The sequence below is a fragment of the Triticum urartu genome, chromosome 4A, assembly GCF_056163025.1.
Source record: "Triticum urartu cultivar PI428250 chromosome 4A, HENAU_Tu73, whole genome shotgun sequence".
Taxonomy (NCBI): Eukaryota; Viridiplantae; Streptophyta; class Magnoliopsida; order Poales; family Poaceae; genus Triticum; species Triticum urartu.
In genome coordinates this window covers 574,724,143-574,748,312 of record NC_141876.1, presented here as the reverse complement: position 1 = coordinate 574,748,312, position 24,170 = coordinate 574,724,143, and the positions used below count along the sequence as shown (strand labels likewise).

General features: G+C 44.0%; 2 protein-coding genes across 2 annotated transcripts; one reads left to right on the top strand and one right to left on the bottom strand.

Moving 5' to 3' along the window:
- The first annotated feature begins 10,294 nt into the window (after positions 1–10,294).
- LOC125554889 (KRR1 small subunit processome component-like) lies at positions 10,295–15,196 on the top strand. The gene is made up of 12 exons (XM_048718273.2): positions 10,295–10,599; positions 10,711–10,787; positions 10,897–11,007; positions 11,305–11,373; positions 12,197–12,253; positions 12,339–12,377; positions 12,482–12,592; positions 12,682–12,764; positions 12,844–12,904; positions 13,262–13,405; positions 13,497–13,580; positions 14,314–15,196. Exons 1-12 carry the CDS (start codon positions 10,404–10,406, stop codon positions 14,329–14,331), a joined length of 1,050 nt encoding a protein of 349 aa, XP_048574230.2. The 5' UTR covers positions 10,295–10,403; the 3' UTR covers positions 14,332–15,196.
- Positions 15,197–18,413: 3,217 nt separating this feature from the next.
- On the bottom strand, positions 18,414–20,894 carry MUR3 (Exostosin family protein). Its single transcript, XM_048716577.2, has one exon. The coding sequence runs from the start codon at positions 20,613–20,615 to the stop codon at positions 18,735–18,737; it is 1,881 nt and encodes a 626-aa protein (XP_048572534.2). The 5' UTR covers positions 20,616–20,894; the 3' UTR covers positions 18,414–18,734.
- Between the last annotated feature and the right edge of the window lie 3,276 nt (positions 20,895–24,170).

Sequence of the window (24,170 nt, the reverse complement as noted above, 5' to 3'; positions counted from 1 at the left end):
GTTCAGTGTGCCATGCTTTACGGCTTAGAATCGGGACTTCAACGACGTTTTGAACGTCATGGAGCATATGAGATGTTCCAGGAGTTGAAGTTAATATTTCAAGCAAATGCCCGGATTGAGAGATATGAAATCTCCAATAAGTTCTATAGCTGCAAGATGGAGGAGAACAGTTCTGTCAGTGAGCATATACTCAAAATGTCTGGGTATAATAATCACTTGATTCAATTGGGAGTTAATCTTCCAGATGATTGCGTCATTGACAGAATTCTCCAATCACTCCACCAAGCTACAAGAGCTTCGTGATGAACTATAATATGCAAGGGATGAACAAGACTATTCCCGAGCTCTTCGCAATGCTAAAAGCTGCGGAGGTAGAAATCAAGAAGGAGCATCAAGTGTTGATGGTTAACAAGACCACTAGTTTCAAGAAAAAGGGCAAAGGGAAGAAAAAGGGGAACTTCAAGAAGAACAACAAGCAAGTTGCTACTCAGGAGAAGAAACCCAAGTCTGGACCTAAGCCTGAAACTGAGTGCTTCTACTGCAAGCAGACTGGTCACTGGAAGCGGAACTGCCCCAAGTATTTGGCGGATAAGAAGGATGGCAAGGTGAACAAAGGTATATGTGATATACATGTTATTGATGTGTACCTTACTAGAGCTCGCAGTAGCACCTGGGTATTTGATACTGGTTCTGTTGCTAATATTTGCAACTCGAAACAGGGACTACGGGATAAGCGGGCACTGGCAAAGGACGAGGTGACGATGCGCGTGGGAAACGGTTCCAAAGTCGATGTGATCGCGGTCGGCACGCTACCTCTACATCTACCTTCGGGATTAATATTAGACCTAAATAATTGTTATTTGGTGCCAGCGTTGAGCATGAACATTATATCTGGATCTTGTTTAATGTGAGACGGTTATTCATTTAAATCAGAGAATAATGGTTGTTCTATTTATATGAGTAATATCTTTTATGGTCATGCACCCTTGAAGAGTGGTCTATTCTTATTGAATCTCGATAGTAGTAATACACATATTCATAATGTTGAAGCCAAAAGATGCAGAGTTGATAATGAAAGTGCAACTTATTTGTGGCACTGTCGTTTAGGTCATATCGGTGTAAAGCGCATGAAGAAACTCCATACTGATGGACTTTTGGAACCACTTGATTATGAATCACTTGGTACTTGTGAACCGTGCCTCATGGGCAAGATGACTAAAACACCGTTCTCCGGTACTATGGAGAGAGCAACATATTTGTTGGAAATCATACATACCGATGTATGTGGTCCGATGAATATTGAGGCTCGTGGCGGATATCGTTATTTTCTCACCTTCACAGATGATTTAAGCAGATATGGGTATATCTACTTAATGAAACATAAGTCTAAAACATTTGAAAAGTTCAAAGAATTTCAGAGTGAAGTTGAAAATCATCGTAACAAGAAAATAAAGTTTCTACGATCTGATCGTGGAGGAGAATATTTGAGTTACGAGTTTGGTGTATTTGAAAAACTGTGGAATAGTTTCGCAACTCACGCCACCCGGAACACCACAGCGTAATGGTGTGTCCGAACGTCGTAATCATACTTTACTAGATATGGTGCGATCTATGATGTCTCTTACAGATTTACCGCTATCGTTTTGGGGTTATGCTTTAGAGACGGCCGCATTCACGTTAAATAGGGCATCGTCAACATCCGTTGAGACGACGCCGTATGAACTATGGTTTGGCAAGAAACCAAAGTTGTCGTTTCTTAAAGTTTGGGGCTGCGATGCTTATGTGAAAAAGCTTCAACCTGATAAGCTCGAACCCAAATCGGAGAAATGTGTCTTCATAGGATACCCAAAGGAGACTGTTGGGTACACCTTCTATCACAGATCCGAAGGCAAGACATTCGTTGCTAAGAATGGATCCTTTCTAGAGAAGGAGTTTCTCTCGAAAGAAGTGAGTGGGAGGAAAGTAGAACTTGACGAGGTAACTGTACCTGCTCCCTTATTGGAAAGTAGTGCATCACAGAAAACTATTTCTGTGACACCTACACCAATTAGTGAGGAAGCTAATGATAATGATCATGAAACTTCAGAACAAGATACTACTGAACCTCGTAGATCAACCAGAGTGAGATCCGCACCAGAGTGGTACGGTAATCCTGTTCTGGAAGTCATGCTACTAGATCATGATGAACCTACGAACTATGAAGAAGCGATGGTGAGCCCAGATTCCGCAAAATGGCTTGAAGCCATGAAATCCGAGATGGGATCCATGCATGAGAACAAAGTATGGACTTTGGTTGACTTGCCCAATGATCGGCAAGCAATTGAGAATAAATGGATCTTCAAGAAGAAGACTGACGTCGACGGTAATATTACTGTCTACAAAGCTCGACTTGTCGCAAAAGGGTTTCGGCAAGTTCAAGGGATTGACTACGATGAGACCTTCTCACCTGTAGCGATGCTTAAGTCTGTCCGAATCATGTTAGCAATTGCCGCATTTTATGATTATGAAATTTGGCAGATGGATGTCAAAACTGCATTCCTGAATGGATTTCTGGAAGAAGAGTTGTATATGATGCAACCGGAAGGTTTTGTCGATCCAAAGGGAGCTAACAAAGTGTGCAAGCTCCAGCGATCCATTTATGGACTGGTGCAAGCTTCTCGGAGTTGGAATAAACGTTTTGATAGTGTGATCAAAGCATTTGGGTTTATACAGACTTTCGGAGAAGCCTGTATTTATAAGAAAATGAGTGGGAGCTCTGTAGAATTTCTGATATTATATGTGGATGACATATTATTGATTGGAAATGATATAGAATTTCTGGATAGCATAAAGGGATACTTGAATAAGAGTTTTTCAATGAAAGACCTCGGTGAAGCTGCTTACATATTAGGCATAAAGATCTATAGAGATAGATCAAGACGCTTAATTGGACTTTCACAAAGCACATACCTTGACAAGATTTTGAAGAAGTTCAAAATGGATCAAGCAAAGAAAGGGTTCTTGCCTGTGTTACAAGGTATGAAGTTGAGTAAGACTCAATGCCCGACCACTGCAGAAGATAGAGAGAAAATGAAAGATGTTCCCTATGCTTCAGCCATAGGATCTATCATGTATGCAATGCTGTGTACCAGACCTGATGTGTGCCTTGCTATAAGTTTAGCAGGGAGGTACCAAAGTAATCCAGGAGTGGATCACTGGACAGCGGTCAAGAACATCCTGAAATACCTGAAAAGGACTAAGGATATGTTTCTCGTATATGGAGGTGACAAAGAGCTCACCGTAAAAGGTTACGTTGATGCAAGCTTTGACACTGATCCGGAGGATTCTAAATCGCAAACCGGATACGTGTTTACATTGAACGGTGGAGCTGTCAGTTGGTGCAGTTCTAAACAAAGCTTCGTAGCGGGATCTACATGTGAAGCGGAGTTCATAGCTGCTTCGGAAGCAGCGAACGAAGGAGTCTGGATGAAGGAGTTCATATCCGATCTAGGTGTCATACCTAGTACATCGGGTCCAATGAAAATCTTTTGTGACAATACTGGTGCAATTGCCTTGGCAAAGGAATCCAGATTTCACAAAAGGACCAAGCACATCAAGAGACGCTTCAACTCCATCTGGGATCTAGTCCAGGTGGGAGACATAGAGATATGCAAGATACATACGGATCTGAATGTTGCAGACCCGTTGACTAAGCCTCTTCCACGAGCAAAACATGATCAGCACCAAGACTCCATGGGTGTTAGAATCATTACAGTGTAATCTAGATTATTGACTCTAGTGCAAGTGGGAGACTGAAGGAAATATGCCCTAGAGGCAATAATAAAGTTATTATTTATTTCCTTATAATCATGATAAATGTTTATTATTCATGCTAGAATTGTATTAACCGGAAACATAATACATGTGTGAATACATAGACAAACAAAGTGTCACTAGTATGCCTCTACTTGACTAGCTCGTTAATCAAAGATAGTTATGTTTCCTAACCATGAACAATGAGTTGTTATTTGATTAACGAGGTCACATCATTAGTTGAATGATCTGATTGACATGACCCATTCCATTAGCTTAGCACCCGATCGTTTAGTATGTTGCTATTGCTTTCTTCATGACTTATACATGTTCCTATAACTATGAGATTATGCAACTCCCGTTTACCGGAGGAACACTTTGGGTACTACCAAACGTCACAACGTAACTGGGTGATTATAAAGGAGTACTACAGGTGTCTCCAATGGTACATGTTGGGTTGGCGTATTTCGAGATTAGGTTTTGTCACTCCGATTGTCGGAGGGGTATCTCTGGGCCCTCTCGGTAATGCACATCACATAAGCCTTGCAAGCATTACAACTAATATGGTAGTTGTGAGATGATGTATTACGGAACGAGTAAAGAGACTTGCCGGTAACGAGATTGAACTAGGTATTGGATACCGACGATCGAATCTCGGGCAAGTAACATACCGATGACAAAGGGAACAACGTATGTTGTTATGCGGTCTGACCGATAAAGATCTTCGTAGAATATGTAGGAGCCAATATGGGCATCCAGGTCCCGCTATTGGTTATTGACCGGAGACGTGTCTCGGTCATGTCTACATTGTTCTCGAACCGTAGGGTCCGCACGCTTAACGTTATGATGACAATTGTTATGAGTTTATGCATTTTGATGTACCGAAGGTTGTTTCGGAGTCCCGGATGTGATCACGGACATGACGAGGAGTCTCGAAATGGTCGAGACATAAAGATTGATATATTGGAAGCCTATGTTTGGACATCGAAAGTGTTCCGGGTGAAATCAGGATTTTACCGGATTACCGGGAGGTTACCGGAACCCCCCGGGAGTCATATGGGCCTTAATGGGCCTTAGTGGAAAGGTGAAAGGGCTTCCCATAAGGGCTGCGCGCCTCCCCCCTCCCCTAGTCCTATTAGGACTAGGAGAGGTGGCCGGCCACCCCTCTCCCTCTTTCCCCCTTGGGAGTCCTAGTTGGAATAGGATTGGGGGGGGAGTCCTACTCCCGGTACGAGTGGGACTCCTCCTGCGCCTCCATAGGGCTGGACGCACCCCTCCCCCTTGGCTCCTTTATATACAGAGGCAGGGGGCACCTCTAGACACACAAGTTGATCATTGAGATCGTTCCTTAGCCGTGTGCGGTGCCCCCTGCCACCATATTCCACCTCGATAATATCGTTGTAGTGCTTAGGCGAAGCCCTGCGTCGGTAGAACATCAAGATCGTCACCACGCCGTCGTGCTAACGAAACTCTTCCCCGACGCTTTGCTGGATCGGAGCCCGGGGATCGTCATCGAGCTGTACGTGTGCTAAGAACTCGGAGGTGCCGGAGTAACGGTGCTTGGATCGGTCGGATCGGGAAGAAGACGTACGACTACTTCCTCTACGTTGTGTCAACGCTTCCGTTGCGATCTACAAAGGGTACGTAGATCATACTCTCCCCTCGTTGCTATGCATCACCATGATCTTGCGTGTGCGTAGAATTTTTTTTGAAATTACTACGTTCCCCAACAACTCTATGATTCCTTCATCTTGCTAAACATCGCGTCTTAAAATGTTCTCTTATTTTCCTTGTGCAACCAAAAAATATCCTATCCACAAATCGCTTTGTCACACACAATAATTTCTTTCTTGAACTTTACACGAAATTATTTTGTCTTAAGGATGAGGAGTCGGGGAAAGTTCTTCTCAAGGGAAGGGCTAGGTGTTGGGGAACGTAGCAGAATTTTAAAATTTTCTACGCATCACCAAGATCAATCTATGGAGTCATCTAGCAACGAGGGAGAAAGGAGTGCATCTACATACCCTTGTAGATCGCGCGCGGAAGCGTTCAAGAGAACGGGGTTGATGGAGTCGTACTCGTGTGATCCAAATCACCGATGACCTAGCGCCGAACGGACGACACCTCCGCGTTCAACACACGTACGGTTGGGAAGACGTCTCCTCCAACTTGATCCAGCAAGGGGGAAGGAGAGGTTGATGAAGATCCAGCAGCACGACGGCGTGGTGGTGGAAGCAACGGTGATCTCGGCAGGGCTTCGCCAAGCACAGGGAGAGGGAGGAGTGTCACGGGAGGGAGAGGGAGAGGCCAGGGGCTAGGGTGCGGCTGCCCTCCCTCCCCCCACTATATATAGGGTCCCTAGGGGGGGCGCCGGCCCTAGGAGATCCAATCTCCAAGGGGGGGCGGCGGCCAAGGGGGTGGCTTGCCCCCAAGCCAAGTGGGGCGCCCCCACCCCTAGGGTTTCCAACCCTAGGCGCAGGGAGAGGCCCAAGGGGGGCGCACCAGCCCACTAGGGGCTGGTTCCCCTCCCACTTCCGCCCATGGGGCCCTCCGGGATAGGTGGCCCCACCCGGTGGACCCCCGGGACCCTTCCGATGGTCCCGGTACAATACCGAGTACCCCCGAAACTTTCCCGATGGCCGAAACTTGACTTCTTATATATAAATCTTCACCTTCGTACCATTCCGGAACTCCTCGTGACGTTCGGGATCTCATCCGGGACTCCGAACAACTTTTGGGTTACCGTATACTAATATATCAACAACCCTAGCATCACCGAACCTTAAGTGTGTAGACCCTACGGGTTCGGGAGACACGCAGACATGACCGAGACGACTCTCCGGTCAATAACTAATAGCGGGATCTGGATACCCATGTTGGCTCCCACATGCTCCTCGATGATCTCATCGGATGAACCACGATGTCGAGGATTCAATCAATCCGTATACAATTCCCTTTGTCAATCGGTACGTTACTTGCCCGAGACTCGATCGTCGGTATCCCAATACCTCGTTCAATCTCGTTACCAGCAAGTCACTTTACTCGTACCGTAATGCATGATCCCGTGATCAACCACTTGATCGCATTGAGCTCATTATGATGATGCATTACCGAGTGGGCCTAGAGATACCTCTCCGTCATACAGAGTGACAAATCCCAGTCTCGATTTGTGCCAACCCAACAGACACTTTCGGAGATACCTGTAGTGTACCTTTATAGTCACCCAGTTACGTTGTGACGTTTGGCACACCCAAAGCACTCCTACGGTATCCGGGAGTTGCACAATCTCATGGTCTAAGGAAATGATACTTGACATTCGGAAAAGCTATAGCAAACGAACTACACGATCTTTGAGCTATGCTTAGGATTGGGTCTTGTCCATCACATCATTCTCCTAATGATGTGATCCCGTTATCAATGACATCCAATGTCCATAGTCAGGAAACCATGACTATCTTTTGATCAACAAGCTAGTCAACTAGAGGCTCACTAGGGACGTGTTGTGGTCTATGTATTCACACATGTATTACGATTTCCGGATAACACAATTATAGCATGAACAATAGACAATTATCATGAACAAAGAAATATAATAATAACCATTTTATTATTGCCTCTAGGGCATATTTCCAACACTAGGAGTGATCTCTATCCTCTAGAATCTCACTGAGCACCCCTCACAAGATTGCCTATGGTGTCACCAAGCCTTCCATGTCACATTGGCATGTTCAGAAAGTGATTAGGACTAGCAGTTTAGAGTTTTCATCAAAATTGGAATGAATATTTGGTTTGTGATGTTTGTCAAAAGGCTGAAAGTCATCAACTCCCTTATGGAAATTCTTCAAATTGTTCGAATGCTCCTTTAGAACTTGCATATCAATGTTTGGGTTCCGACCATTAAATCTATTAATGGAAATAAACATTACGTGAGTCTCAACTATGACTATAGAAAATTCTATTGGATTTGCCTCCTTTTTTGCTTTTAAGAAATTTCAAGAGTTTGGAAACTACTCCCTATGTCCCATAATCTAGGAAATTTTTTTGACACTACATTAGTGTCAAAAAAATGTCTTACATTATGAGACATAGGGAGTATGATGGGAGAATCTATGACCGAAAAAATCTCTCTCTGCAAACTAATTGTCGGGGGTAATCAAAAACTTGATCCTTTCTTTCAACGTTTTGATATTGCTCATATCACATCTCTTGTCCATATACCAACAAAATGGTTCAAATAAACGTTAACATTACCTCATTGTTGAAGTTGGGTTATCACTTCTTGTACATGCGTCCATGCCCTTTAAAGTTTAGACATGGCTTTTCTCGTGTGTGTGTGTGTGTGTGTGTGTGTGTGTGTTTAAAGAGATAAACCTTGTCTCTCCATTGGAACATATGTTCAGTTCTAAACCAGACTATACTTTTTATAGATTTTTGTTGTGCATATTGGCAGAATCTTAGACCCTATAATCAACACAAGTTATTGTTTTGTTCCAAACAATCTGCCCCTTTCGGCTATAACAATCTCCATAAAGGATTTTATGGGTCTTTATATTTCTATGGGGCACATTTATATTTCGCATGATGTTGTTCTTATGTGCATTTCATTTTGCCAAACTACATCCCAATCACTAGTGTAGATTAGTATCATTCAGCCTCCCAGTTGCACATGACAACGTGAAACTGTGTGGGATGACGACATCACACATAGTTGGAAAATAGAACCGTGTGCCTCAAAAACAAACCCCCCACGATGGCTAACTCATCTCGCGCAATATGAAGAATAACTGTGTGCCATGTCTTGTGCATAGCTAACAGAAATTCACAATGCCCAATGATTGGGTCCATCACACACGGGTTTTTAAAAGTCGTGTGCGGTGTTGTTCACATGATTCCAAAGAAATGACCGTCTGTGATGTATATGTACTATCACATATGGGTGGATAAACATAAACAGTGTGCAAACGCGTCACTACCTCGTTTTCACCCGTGCACTATCGCAGTTTCCCCACCTGCATGTTGGCTACCCTACCGCACACGCGTTGGTGCTCTCATTCCCTTGTGCCTCGGCTTTTAATGCGCTGGTTAAGGTGCATCTTTTATAAAATAGTTTTTGAAAATATATTTATAAAACTGTTCATTTAAAAAAAAGTTCCCATGTTCATAAAAATGTTCATTTAAAAAATGCTCTGTACGTGAAAAAATGTCCATGTGTTGAACTAAGCATACTCACGCATATGAAGATAAACATTGATGTGTATTTTAAAAAATGTTTACATATTTAAAAACTGCTATATAAAAATAAGTGTCCATACATGTTGAACTGACGGTAATGTTTTAAAATCAATGTTCACATATTAAAAAAAAGTGTTCATGTGTCTCATAAAAACTACTCCCTTCATTCACTATCATAATTGTTTTGGATATTTTAATATGGACTACATACGGACCGAAATAAGAAAACAAGCACACTAAATCATGTTATATACGTACATCCAATTCGAAAAAAAAGGTTAAAACATCTTACTTGAGGGGATATTTGTGTCGAGGGCACCCCACAGAAAAGGGGAAAAGGAAAAAAAAAGGAAGAAAAAACAGATTACTGACCCCGGCCCATATGCCCTCTAGGTATAAACCAAACAAACCCAAAATCAGCACTGTCCACCGAACTTGTGAGCCGAAAGGCCCAATCCATCACATTTGCCCAGCACACCAAAAACAAACACGCTTGATCTCAATGAAAAATTCCCTAAAAAAGATCTCAATGAAAAGAAGAAGAAAAAAACACGCACACCGCCTCAGTTTTTAATGAGCTGATTAAGGTGCATCTTTTATAAAATAGTTTTTGAAAATATATTAGTTTTATAAAACTGTTCGTTTTTTTAAAAAAGTTCTCATGTTCATAAAAAATATTCATTTAAAAAATTCTCTGTATGTGAAAAAATGTCCATGTGTTGAACTAAGCATACTCACGCATACGAAGATAAACATTGATGTGTATTTTAAAAAATGTTTACATATTTAAAAACTGCTATATAAAAAGAAGTGTACATACATCTTGAACTGACGGTAATGTTTTAAAATCAATGTTCACATATTAAAAAAAAGTGTTCATGTGTCTCATAAAAACTACTCCCTTCATTCAATATCATAATTGTTTTGGATATTTAAATATGGACTACATACGGACCGAAATAAGAAAACAAGCACACTAAATCATGTTTATATATGTACATCCAATTCGAAAAAAAAAGGTTAAAACATCTTACTTGAGGGGATATTTGTGTCGAGGGCACCCCACAGAAAAGGGGAAAAGGAAAAAAAAGGAAGAAAAAACAGATTACTGACCCCGGCCCATATGCCCTCTAGGTATAAACCAAACAAACCCAAAATCAGCACTGTCCACCGAACTTGTGAGCCGAAAGGCCCAATCCATCACATTTGCCCAGCCCAGCACACCAAAAACAAACACGCTTGATCTCAATGATGAAAAGAAGAAGAAAAAAACACGCACACCGCCTCAAATTCGTCCTGGCTTGCCAAACCCACACCGCCTCCTCGCGCTCCAATCCCTCGAGATCCAGCTAAACCCTAGCTAATCTAGCATCTCCGGTATGGCGTCGGAGGGCGGAACCAATGCGGCGGCGGCGGCGACGGAGGAGGAGAATCAGCGTCGGAAGGGGAAGCCTTGGGACGAGGATGGCCCCGGCAGCACCGACCGCTTGAAGGCGGAGAAGCTCGAGCCCTCCCCGAACGAGGGCCCCCTGCTCGAAACCACCTCCTTCTCCACCACCTTCGCCAAAGACAGAGGCATGCGACCGATCGACCCTCTCCCCCCTTCCCCCTCCTGCGATTCAATGGAATTGAAGCGTATTTGATCGCTGAGGTGCCCTGTTTGTTTGTTTGTTTGTTCGGGTGCAGAGGAGTCTCTGCTGGAGGCGTGGCCGGTCGTCAAGGGCGCGCTCAAGGAGCAAGGGGTCTCCTGCAAGCTCAGTTTGGTACGCTGATCACTTGTTTGGGCCTTTTTCTCAAGCAATAGATAGATAATTAATATCCAAATTTTGGGATCAGTCAGTCCCATGATGTTGTACATACGTGCGTGTGCAGAGTGAGGGATCCATGACGGTTTCGACCACCAGGAAGACCAGGGACCCCTACATTGTTGTCAAGGCCAGGGACCTGACCAGACTCCTGTCGCGGAGTGTCCCTGTACATCAGGTACACAAGCATATCCTTTGTTGCTCATCGATCGAGCCCTTCAGCTTCTGTGCAACTCTGTCTGACATGTGTCAATGTATATATGTATTATGGAGGTTTTTGTTTAACTCGCGGGCGGCATCATTGGGCAAATATCTAACGGATGAGAATTTGAGTACCCTATAATGAAAAAAAGAACATTCCCTTATATGTATTAAATGTGCCATTCTTATTCTAGAGTCCCTGACACCGACACCTTGATCATATTTTTTCCGGGAGTTGTTCATCCCAAATTAAACCTGTACTAATTTTTTGCAGGCGATTAAAATACTCAATGATGATATGACCTGCGATATTATTAAGATTGGTGACCTCGTACGGAATAGGGTAAGGCTCTTTCATTCTTGAACTTCAGCTCTGTGCAGTTGCACAGAATGCTTTGACTTTACCATGATTATTGCTGCTGTGGTTCTCTGCTAGCTATCAAATATTTCAACAAGAAGAACAATGTAAAGAAATTTTTAATTGTCAAAGTAGGTTGTAGAACTAATCAAATAATTATATATTAGACATTAGATAACCTTTAGCTATTCCCTTTTCTCCTGACTCTGGATGCTTAATTGCATTTTGTTGTTTCAGAATTACCTACTACTCCTTCCATTCACTATTATAAGATATTCTACAATCTAATATTTTTGAACAGAGGGAGTACAATGTAATTGTGTTAGGAAGTTTTTCATCTCTTATATGCACTGTGTGTTGTATTTATTTTTTACTTTGTTTTGTCCATTTTTATGATGACACCCCTAAATTACATTACTTAGGGTAATTTACAAGGTCAGTGTTGTCTTTTTCACATATGCTCTCACATTTTATAGATTTACTGGAGATAATACTGTGTTCCACCTAGTTGCATAATTGCATGTGTTGTATACTCTGTTTCCTCGATAACAGTTTCATGAATCCAAATATAAAAATACTCGTTTTGTATTCTACAATCTACTCCCTCCGTCCAATAATATAAGATGTTTTTGCAAGCTAACATAGTTTGCGAAAACTTTTTACATTATGGGATGGAGGGAGTAATATTTCTGTTTTTAGTGTGATTTAGATTATGGTGATTTCTTAAATTACACCTTAGATCATTCTCTTTTGCCGCTCTTGATGAATTTAGCTTTTACTCAGTCCAATAATAATGTGCCATGTACAGAAAAGGTTTTCTGAACGGAGAGAGCGTCTGTTAGGACCTAATATGTCTACCCTTAAGGTATCACTCTCATATGGTTCTTGTCCTGTGGTTGTGTCTCCTTTAATGTACTCCTGTGTTCACATGTTTGTTTTGTGCACTACAGGCCATAGAGAATTTGACTGGCTGCTACATCTTAGTTCAGGTTTTTCCATAATTTCAACCTTAGTACTTCATCAAAGTTACAGTACAGATTTATAGGTGTACTACCTTTTACTCTTTATGCTTAAATATTGACTATCATGAAAGGGAAATACTGTTGCTGCCATGGGTTCCCTCGACGGAAGGGGACTAAAACAAGTCAGAAAGATTGCAGAGGATTGCATGAATAACATAAAGGGTCCACTGGATCACATTCAGGTGACTGATTTGGTTTTACCACATGTGTTTTGTTATAAGGTGTATGCCTGTTGCCTAAAATTACTTACCAGTTTTTGTTAACTAATCAGGAACTCAAAAAAGAACGTGAGCCGGCTAAAACACCTGCCCTGACTAATGAAAGCTGGGGCAGGATTCTACCAGAGTATGAGAAGTAAGGAATTTTGCACCGTATTTCATACTGAAAAGTTGGTGTTGCGTCTTATGCCTGCGCGTTGCTTGCTGTTTTCTAGGGAGAATATCAAACTGAAGAAGCCGTACACACCCTTTCCATCTCCACAGCAGCCTAGCAAGGTGTGACTCAATCTATTTTTGGTTTCTAGAGCATGCTATTGCAGTTGTTTTACAGTTTTTGGTATGCTGATTTTTCACCAATTCATGAACTGCTATGGTGGTTAGCAGTCTTCATGATTTCATTCGAGCTGGCCATCCTACAGCAGTGCAGCTGGCCATATAATTCATTCCATGTTAATTTCTAAGATCAGTGCAGTTCACAACGTGCTACTTGAATTAGTAGAATCAACAACCCACGTGCTATGTAGATTTTTCCTTGTACTGTGTGGGTATTGTATTGTAGCAGTTGCAACTGAAAATGTTGGCTTCTTTACCTACTGTTTGATTAATAATATCTTGTCATTATGTATACTGTAGACTGATATTGAACTTGAGAATGGCAAGCATTCTCTAAGTGACAAAAAGAAGTCGACAAAGAAACTTCAAGAGAAGCCGGACAAGCAATCGAAGAAAGTGGATGGAAACAAAAGAACGAGAGAAGCTGCATCTATTCCCCCAAAGGTTAGGTTTCCCTTTTGTGTTTTCTTTCTGTCAGTATGATCCACCTTTTCTTGTAGTATTAGTTACTAAGCACTGGTTGTTTTTGTTTCAGGGGAGCACTGCAGGTTCATCTGAGTCTGCCATGGCCACCAGTGGCGATAACGAGGTTGCTGATATGGTGGCCATGCCCTCAAAGGTAGCACCACTTTCGTTCTACCTTTGCTACAAAATCTTGTCCAACCATTTTTAGGCCTCTTTTGGTTCATAGGATAGGATTATCGTAGGAATAGGAATTTTGTAGAAAATGAGATGATATATATCTCAAATCCTATAAGTAGGAATAGGAAACGAGATGTCATTTGGTTGACACCAAAGGAATTTTTCCATTAAGGCCTCCTTTGGTTTGGAGGAATTTCATAGGAATTTTAGAGGATAGGATTCTTATAGAATTTTTTCCTTTAGAGCCCTTTGGTTCATAGGAATAGATTCCTATTCCTACATAGGATTGGTTCCTATCCTCCACATTTCATAGGAAAATAAAAATGAGCCTAGACTCAATGGAAAAATTCCTTTGGTGTCAACCAAATGACATCTCGTTTCCTATTCCTATTCATAGGATTTGAGATACATACCATCTCATTTCCTACAAAATTCCTATTCCTATGATAATCCTATCCTATGAACCAAAAGAGGCCTGAGTCTAGGCTCATTTTTATTTTCCTATAAAATGTGGAGGATAGGAACCAATCCTATGTAGGAATAAGAATCCATTCCTATGAACCAAAGGGCTCTAAAGGAAAAAATCCTATAAGAAATCCTATCCTCTAGAATTCCTATGAAATTCCTATTTTCGAGTGTGGGCTGCTGCTGCTGTATACTGAAGAAAGTAGGATGGTCTTCTCATGATTGTGAATCTGCTCTGTTTGCAGAAGAAGGCAAAGAAGTAGTGGGCCGCAAGAAAATGTGAGAACAAACGAGCTGTACGTATCACGCCCTAGAAAGAAGCAGAAACTATCCGACCCCAAGTAACCACGCGTGATATGAATGCACGGCGTCAGTGACTTCCTGATAGAGGCTATGTTAGTTTTGAGTTAGTCGAACCACCACCATCGTGCCGCCGTACCATCAAATAGACCGAAATTTGCTTTTTGAACCAAAATAATTTCTTAGGAATCCTTTTGTATGAATTGCTCGAAAAGTTTTTGTGGGCGATTTATGGTCTACTTTCAGACACTGCTCTCGGACGAGAGCTTATGTATGACGCCCGTGGGCGTCAAACAGGGGAGTCTTAGCTTAAAAACCCGGTTGATATTTTTTAGGAGCTAGATATTTTTATAACCTATTAAAAAATAGAAAAAAGTATTTTAAACAAAATTTGTTACGTATGTGTTATTTTATGTTTGGTGTATATAAAAAGTTCAATGTATAATAAAATATTTTGGTGTGTTATTAAAATGTTCCTTATAATTGAAAAAAGTTCACCGTACATTAAAAAGTGATCAATGTACACAAAAAACGTAAAATGTTCGCCATATTTGAAATAATGTTCATCGTATATTAGACAAATGTTCACTCTATATTGCAAAAACATAAATAAAAATTAATACATGTGGAGACGAAAAAAAGGGAACCAAAATCTCAAAGAAGAAAAAGAAAAACGAAAGAAGGAAAAAAAGAAAAACCAAATCAAAACAACCCGCAGAAAAAAACGCGTGCATGCGTCAAATAGGCCAGCCACCACCAAACGAGTACCCTCTCCTCCTTCGTTGCGTAGCCGGTCCAACTAGCTTTTCGGTTTTGGGATGGTTTTAGAGACCCTTCTTTTGTGCTTTCTTTCGTGGGTTTTCTGCCTTTTCATCTTCGTTTTCTCCTTTTTTTTCATATTCCTTCTTTCTTTCTTTTAGTATTTTCGTTTTATTTCATGTTAGTTTTTTCTTCTTTTATTTATTTTATTTTTTATTCATTTTGTGTATATCTTATGAATTTGTGAGCATTTTTTCAAATCATGAACAGTTTTAGAATTCTCAAACATTATTTATGATAACATGGACGTTTTTTAAATTCATGAAGATTTACCGGAAAAGACTTTCGCCCACAAGGTCCAACAAGGTTCTCACCGCACACACACACACACATACATAGCACAAACTGGTCCAAAGGGGTTGTGGTGAGGGAACAACTCAACAAGCCCTAGAAAAAATGAATAAACATGCGGCGAGATTTTTTTTACGAATCATGTACAGTTTTCGAATTCACCAAAAAACATACAAATTCATGAATAATTTTTGAAATTGTAAACATTTTTCTGAAACTCGTGAATTTTTTTAATATGGAAACAATTATTAAAAATTGACAAATATTTTTCTGTTTTTATGAAGAACAATTTTTTTAATCAATGAACTTTCCTGGAAATTCTGAAAAAAATCTGAACTTGTGAACATTTTCAAAAATTCATGAACAATTTTTGAACTCACAAACATTTTCCAAATTCATGATCATTTTTCAAATATGCAAAAAAACACAAACATATTTTTGAATCTATGAACATTTTATGATTTTCCCATTATTTTCAAAATCATTACATTTGTTGAATTCACAAAAATTTCATGATTTCTCAAATATTTTTTTAAATTACCATTTTTAAAAGTTTGGAACTTTTCTGAAATCCTAGATTATTTTAAAGAAGAGAAAAGGAAAAACAAAAGGCAAAAATGCGAAATAGAAAAACCAGGGGCGTCCCGCCCCACCACACATTGGCCATGTTCCTGTAGATGAAGGGGAAGTTTTGGAGATTGTACTGAATCCCGTAAATTTTATAGAGGAGAAGTTTCGAAGATTATACAGGAGAAGTTGCCAAGATTATACGGGATCCTATAATCTTTTTTACATGTTTATGAAATTGTTGAAGAGCTTTTTGGGTCCACATTTTCCTAAACTATGGCCTTGTCGATGACAGCCAAAAAGTCTTCGTGCACATGTGACATGTCCCAACGTCCTGGAGCCGCAGTCGTTGTTGTTGAACCCTTGAATCGTTCTGGAGCGCCTTACAGCATATGTCGTCATCGTGAATGCAAGGCGATATACTAACCTCACCGCTCCAAAGAGACGACAGAAAACTACGTCAAAGCTCCATCAAATCTGTTCTGACGGACAACCTCGAGAAGGATCGAAACCCGAAAGACTAACTTGAAGGTGAGACGCCACCATCTGCCTGAACATCGCCCTTGCAAGAAAATAAGCTAACCTAAACCAAAAGCCAGAACCAAGGCACGCCAGAGCGTCAGGCAGAGGGGAGGAGATTCCGTGGGCTGGCCGACGGAGCTGAAAGGGATTAGATCTATAACTACCTCCGTCCTAGTTTACTAGACCCCTCGTAGTTTAGATCATGATTTTAACTACTCCCTCCGTTCACTTTTGTAAGTCATTTCAGACAACTCAAAATAGTCTGTTTTGCACATTGTCTGAAATGTCTTCAAGGTCTTATAAAAGTGAACAGAGGAAGTAATAAAAATACAAGTTATACATAACAAAAGTAATAGCACTCAAAATTTACGTTCAAACACGAATCAAACAATATAATTTCTGGTGACATGCATTAACATTTTGATAGCCAAATACTATATCTGGTAAAATTTTGATCCAAAATATGATGATGACTAACAAACCCCAGACAGAGGTAGTAGAATTTATTTATTTATTTTTGCATGGACGGAGGTAGTAGATCCAAGCTTACGATTTCATATCAGCTAAACGTTACTCCCTCCGTCCCATATGACTGTTCCAAAACGACATGAGTAGCATCAGCAGCTTTGTCATAATCATCTCATCAGGCTCGGAAGCTTAAAACAAAAGAAGATTACGGCTCAAAAGCTTCGCCACCGAGTATAATAAATAAACCCCGCGCTTCCATGCCACGACCTCCCACCCATGATTGGAACGGATTGGATTCCCTGCTTGGAGGCGACACCACCGTCGCTTTGCTTGCAAAATGGACCCAACTCCGAGATCCCAAAGGCCGGGACGGTGCCGCGCTTTTTCACGCCAGACTGCCCAAGTTCATCCGCGGACGTGCAGCGCAGTACCACCCGCTTTCGCTCCCTGTTGCTGCTGTCGCGGAGATGGACGTGGCTGGCCTTGGGGGACTTTGACAGCAACTTGGATTGTTTTCCACATGACGAAGGCCTCAATTTCCGCTCCAAAGACAAGGACACCCGGATTTCCTGCCAGTTCCAAGTCATGGGTTTTTCTTTTTCTTTTGAAAATTGAGTATAGGTCATGGTTAGTTCGGTAGCATAGCCCGTGGTACCATATGCTGACCTAATATCAAATCTGTTCCCCATTTATGTCAGCAAGGACCACTCTCCACGCCGTCAAAAAATACACAGTAGTAGTACTATGCAGAACAAGAGACAAGGGGGAAGGAAAACTGCATTATATAAATAGACTTTCAGACTAAAAGGCGCGTTACTGGTATTTTCAATCGTCAATTCTAACTTTTAGCAGCAAGGAGGGGCTTCAGAGAGCAAGCATATACCTGGTATTAAGGAGCAGCCGGTTCTGTTTCGTCTCATCCTTCGGACTCTGGAGAATCATCAATCCACCACATGTATGCTCATCTTGTTGTTTCAGGAAGACGCTGCCGACTGCCACATTACTGTATCTTGGTGAAATCAGCTCCCTCTTCTCTCAATAATGGCACAGGAGCTCTGATTTCCACAGCCTGATGAAATGAAATCACGATATGAGGAAACAGGACAGTGAGATCACAACAATGGCAGAGCTCTTCCTTGGTTTGCAAACAGGTGAAGAGGAAACTAGTCCCACATGGCCACATTTACTTCTCACATGATCCAGGCAGACAGGTTACATCACCATGAACAGGAACACATTGACAATGATGGAGCTAGGCTCGATCCGGCCACTTGTCAGCCCGAGAGTCCCAGTTCCTTGCTAAATTGGGCATGTAAAAAGATGGTGTATGCAGTAAATTCCAAGTCATGCGGCCAGAGTGATAAAACAAACAGAATGCTGAAAACAGGACAGCAACAAAATTTGATATACCACTAGATCTTGCAAGGATTTACATAGCGTTATTGGGCAAACAAAACAAATGAAAATTCTAGTATGAGAAAGTATATCTGTAGAGGCAAAGCAAAGGCCATGTGCCATATTTTCTCAAGGACTTTTGGTGGTAACGTTTCTTACACCGGCTGCAGGGGCTGGATCATCAACAAGATACATGATCACCAAGGCTACAGCATCTAAGGATTCTTTACCGCGGATTTGCATCAGAGCACCGTCAGCTAGGATAGCTGTTTTGCTCATCTCTAGGAGCAGTCAGTTGTGCGGTCTAATTCTGGTCTCCTCGTTCGATTTTCCAAGAATTCTTGGCCGCTTCAGCTGATGAATTACCAGAATCTGCACCCATGTCTTTGGGCTTGGGCTTCGAGAAGAATGGATCCCACTCGTGAGGTCCGATTGTCCGCTGTCCTCCTTCTAACAGTTCATACTTCCAGCTATTCTCTTCAATAAAATCTTTATCTTCGCTATCTGAGATGATATCTTTTCTCAATTGCGTCACTTTGTTGATGATTGCCGAAACCGAAACATCAAACGCGTCCTTCAGCGTTTCCAGTTTCGACCTTGGATCAGCATATATCACCTTTGGTATGAGATTGATAACCTCTTCCCTCATCTGCTTGACAACATCTGGATGGATACTTCTTAGGATCTCCTCAACACTGACATTTCCATCACGGACGCCACCTTCAGGGATGAAGACAGAGTAACTCGTATAATTCTTCGGAAGATGCCATGTATACTGGACATATGCTGAACCAGGATGGAAGAAAACAGGTATGCAGCCAGCCAACATTGAGTCGAAGGCAGATCTTCTAGTATAGGAATCACCCTGGGGCTGCAAACAGAACAAAGAGCTCTGGAACATCTTCATGATTGCGCTTGGGGAGTGGCACTTGCTCTCTCCAAGGTCACACTCCAACAGTTTACAGAAACTTGATGTCCTGCACTGATCAATGAGCTGCCCTCTGATAGACATTGGATCACCAGGACGAGGAGCCCCTGCGAATGAGAACAGCCACGGCCTCTCCAGGCTCCTCATTCGGTCTTGCCAAAGGAAAACATCTTCGTCTTTGGCAGGGTGGAAATAAGTCGGATATGGCACCGCAAAATCATTGGCATTCCATGGGCTTGACTCCACCACCAGCATTGACATATTCTTCGCAGCCGGCATGAACAGCAGCTTGTTGCCCCAGTCAGATTCTTCGTCCGTCAACCGCCTGAAATCCCATGCGATCCTTCCCCCAACCAAGAAATGGTCACGCCCACCCATCACATTCCACTCAGGCCTCTTCCTCAACCAATCCACCAGATCATGCGGCCCGGCGTCCCTCATCGTAGTGTTATACCCCCAGAGATACCTTGAGACATCGAACCCGGCATAGAAGGGCACGAACACCGCCGCGGCGATGGACGAGTCCTTGGTGAGGCACTCGTACTGCTTCATCCGGTTGCCAAAGATGACATCGACGGCGAACTGGTTGGTGGCATACCAGCCGGTGTTGGAGAAAACACCGTCCTCGTTGCTCAGCGGCGGGCCGAGACCGTCGTTGCTCATGAACTTGCACATGTTGGTCCAGACGCTGAGGCTGTGGCACTCCCGGAGCATGTCCTCGTTGAAGCGCGGCGGCAGCTCGTGCACGTAGATGTACCGGCCGCCGCACGGGTCGCTCGCGTTCTCCGCCGTCTTGAGCGCCCGCTGGAACGGGTACTCCTTCGGGGGCGCCTCCTCCTTCTCGGCGACGGCCGCGGGCGCCTCCTCCATGCCGACGACGGCCGCGGGCACCTCCTCCTCGCCGACGACGGCCGCGGGCACCTCCTCCTTGCCGACGACAGCCACAGGCACATCCTCCTTCTCGACGACGGCCGCGGGCGCCTCCTCCATGCCGACGACGGCGGGCGGGGCGCGGAGAAGGCCGTCGTGGTTGGAGACGCGGTCCGGGAGGTGGTCGTGGGCAATGCGGGCCTGGGTGGCGACGGCGACGGGCCGCGCGTCGGGGTCGGGGGCGAGGACGGAGAAGTGGAAGTAGAAGATGAGGACCCAGAACATGACGCAGAGCGTGGCGAGGAAGCAGAGGCGCGACTGCGGCGGCTTCCCGCCGCCCTTCTCCGCGTCGTCGTGGTGGGACGGCAGCACGGAGCGCCGCCTCATTGCAGCAGCAGGCGCCCGCGCACGACGCGCCTTCGCCGCGCCGACACCGGATTCGCAGCCGAGGGCCAGCGCCGCCGCCGCACCGGCCTCGAAATCCCCGCCGGCGCGCGCGACAGGGGCGGAACCGGGGCGGGAGAAGCGGATCGACGGGTCGGACTCGGGAGGGAAGGTTTAGGGGGAGAGGCTGGGAATGGGAATGGGAATGGCGGAGCTTTTGGTGGCGGCCGGTGTGGGATTTGGGGGTTTGAACACCGTCTTATTTTGGGGGTGGGAAGCCGGGACGGGACGACCGGGGGAGGGAATAAATGTGGGCAAGACGTGGCGGCCGGCCGTCCCTCGGTGCGCGTCATGCCGTGGGGGCGTGTCGGTAGGAAGGAGGGAGGTACGGTTCATCTTTTTTTTCTTGTATATAACAAAAAATTGCGCAGTCAGAGGCTCGGAGCTCGTTTCATCGCACACTCTTCTCCCTTTGCCCACCTCCCTCCTCGTGTGTCAATCCGATGCCGGCGTCCACCTTCCCCGCCCTTGTCACTACGGTAGCGGCGGCCACCCTTGTCCACCCCCTACCTCTTCTGTTTGCCTCCATGGTCGCTAGCCCCCGATCAGTCACCTCGTCGTCCCACCACATGAGCAAGGGCTTGTCTGCGGATTCAGACGAGCCCGAAGTGCGGGCACGCATGGAGGGGTCGTCGGCGCCGCTTCAGGAGGTCGAGTCTGTCCGTCGGGCGACGGACTCGGAGCAGCCCCACCCCTTGAGGCCTTGTTCGGTTGATGGAGATTCAACCCCCTAGTGGATTCAATCCACGCAGGGGTTTGGTGACACCCACCCCCTCACCCAATCCCCATTATTCCATTTCCTTCTAATCCCTGTCACTTTAGATTTATTCGGTTAATCCCCAAAATCCCTAGTCCTACAAATTCATATAGGACTCCTTTTCTTGTCTGTATCGTTTTGTTCGTCGGGCAAGTTTTGGTTCCACGGGATGGGAGGAGACGTTTTTTCCCCGGCGAAAACCCAGTGGTTTCGGAGGGTATAGGCCGGGGTTAGACCTCCGCCGACTTTAACCGAACACACCTATATGACTGACCGGGATCCAACCCCGGCAAGGGCGAAACCCACGTGGATCGGCGGGGTTTTGGCACAATCCTGGCGGGGTTGGGGTGGGGATAAACGGACGAGCCGTGAGGAAGACCGTGTGGAGCCATCGACATGGGTTGGATCTGGCAGGCGCACGCACCGCACCGCGTTCCACCGCTTGCAAGGAGGTCTCGCTGGAGAAGAAGGACAAGCACTTCAGGTGCCTTGAGAAGGGGCACTTCAAGGTTGGTGGCATCAACAGAAATGTCTGACGCTAATGAGTGAGGGGTGCAATGACAGTTCCTTGTTATCATCTAGTACCGGGGCAAGGCTCCAATGGTATGGTGGATTCTACAGTGCAACTCAAACCGGTGTGGAGTGGCATCGACTAGATGCACGCAAAAAAATTGGCGCCCATTGACATCCATGACGGTGGTCCAAGGTGGGAAGATGCCCCACCAATCTGCTAGTATCTTTTTGGCCTGGCGTGGAGTAATGGCGGATGCGACTATTTAACGATCTATCATCAAGAAGTTGATTGAGACACCACTTCATGTTACTCAGGCTCAGCAACGATAAACTTGCGCCCTACCTTGTTGAAGTCAGTGTCTACTTGTTGTGTGCTGGTCTTCATTGATTGATCTCGACAACCAGGATGAAAATATTTGCTCATTCCATCTACAGCCGGACATGGTGATGGTGGTGCGAAGATGTTTATCCCTTCTTAACGGTGTTGATGCGAAAGAAGTTGACCTAGTTGTAGGTGTTATTTTCATACCTTGTAATGGCTCAGCCTTCATTGCCATTGTTTTGTACTCTAATTAATAATTAAGGAGCCTTCATTGCCATTGTTTTGTACTCTAATTAATAATTAAAGAGCCTTCATTGCCATTGTTTTGTACTCTAATTAATAATTAAGGAGGTATGCATCTTACTGATGTAGAGGGAAATGGTTTCTGCCTCACTTTGAAAAATAAAACTAGGGCCTAAGGTAGATGACATGCAAAAATAATTTGATAGATGCTCAATAAGCGCGACATACGCTTGTGAGAAATGAGTCAAGAAAATCGGCAAAAATCATCCTCTACTGGACACGGTTTGGACACTTCTTATTCTGAATGAGTTCATGTTCTCCTCCTTCTCCTAGTGGCATGATGGTGTGGTCTGGAACGCAGGGATTGATGGTAATTGGTGATGGCAGTCGATGACCATGTGTTCTTTGTGATGTTTCTCGTTTGTACCCAATTACTCCTCGTTAGGCACTCTTTTCGCATCTTGTGTTGTTGTGCTTGTGGCCGGGGACAACGAGGAGGAGCGCCGCCATGGCCGGAGGGGACAGGGAAGACGAATAACTAAAAAAATCACCGGAATCTAGCTGAAGAGAATGAGAGATGAAGGTGGGTCTTAGGAGATGGGCACGTGCGACGAGGTAGGCCGGAGGTGGCTAGCGGTGAGGTGGGCATCGATGGACGGACGCGGCTGAGAGAGAGAGAGAGTGAGTGAGAGTCGCGTGAGAAAACAGAAGATGTCAAAACTACATCTTTTCAGAGCAAAAATATGCACAAATGTGATTAAAAGTTTTTTTTTAATGATCATAGGTATACGAGAGGGCTAAATGGATGTAAATTTCGTACGAATTTTTGTAATAAGGTACTCCCTTCCATACCAAATTGCAAGATATTTTCCAGTTCAAATTTAACTACAAAAACTTCTTACATTTTGGCGCAGAGGTATTAAATAATAACAGAGGAAAGGCTAGAAATGCTCTAACGAAGCGGATCCGCATGTCTCTGCAAAAATTTCAGCGTCCATAGCCGGGCGTCGACGTGTGGGTAGAGAGTGCATCCCAACGTACTAACGGGAAGTGAATGTGTAATCGTATTCATCTTTTAAATCCATTTTAAGTCAAACACAGGGTACATACATTGTCCATGCACACTGAACGTGACTTCGAGTAAGTCAAAAGACATGGCATTATAGGAGTACCAAAAAACGAAGTCACCCGCAAAAAAATAAAAATAAAAATAAAAAACGAAGTCAAACACCATGGCTGTTGGTAGCGGTAGCTGCGTCCGTGAGCGTACTGCTGGGTGTGGTGGACAAGACCAGCACAAAAAAAGAAAAGAAAAACAAGACGTGTACCTCTCGCCACAACGGCCAGGTCGTGGCAAGCAAAACGCTAGAGGAGACATGCGCACCGACGACCTTCGGAGGCAACCCGAATGCGGCCAAAATTTTAACTTGGATTCGTCAGGTTTTAGTAAAATACCACTATACCACTTTGGCAGCACAGGCCGTACGTACGCAACGCATCGGCGAATTTCAGAAAGCGTGTTCGGTGGGAAAAGGGAGAGATTTGGCAGCACAAGCCGCACGCGTAAACAATACTGTACGTGTCGTGTCGGACGGTTCTTCCTCTATCTATGCCAAAAAAACAATCTGGGACGGCAGCAGGGCAGGTGCTTTCCCGGGCTGCC

What these genes read in the sequence shown, in the direction of transcription:
- MUR3 (XM_048716577.2), bottom strand. Translation starts at nt 20,615, where the DNA reads ATGAGGCGGCGCTCCGTGCTGCCGTCCCACCACGACGACGCGGAGAAG.
- LOC125554889 (XM_048718273.2), top strand. Translation starts at nt 10,404, where the DNA reads ATGGCGTCGGAGGGCGGAACCAATGCGGCGGCGGCGGCGACGGAGGAG. An exon ending in TCTCCTGCAAGCTCAGTTTG is followed by an intron (nt 10,788 to 10,896) that starts GTACGCTGATCA and finishes GTGCGTGTGCAG; the next exon opens with AGTGAGGGATCCATGACGGT. An exon ending in GTGACCTCGTACGGAATAGG is followed by an intron (nt 11,374 to 12,196) that starts GTAAGGCTCTTT and finishes TGCCATGTACAG; the next exon opens with AAAAGGTTTTCTGAACGGAG.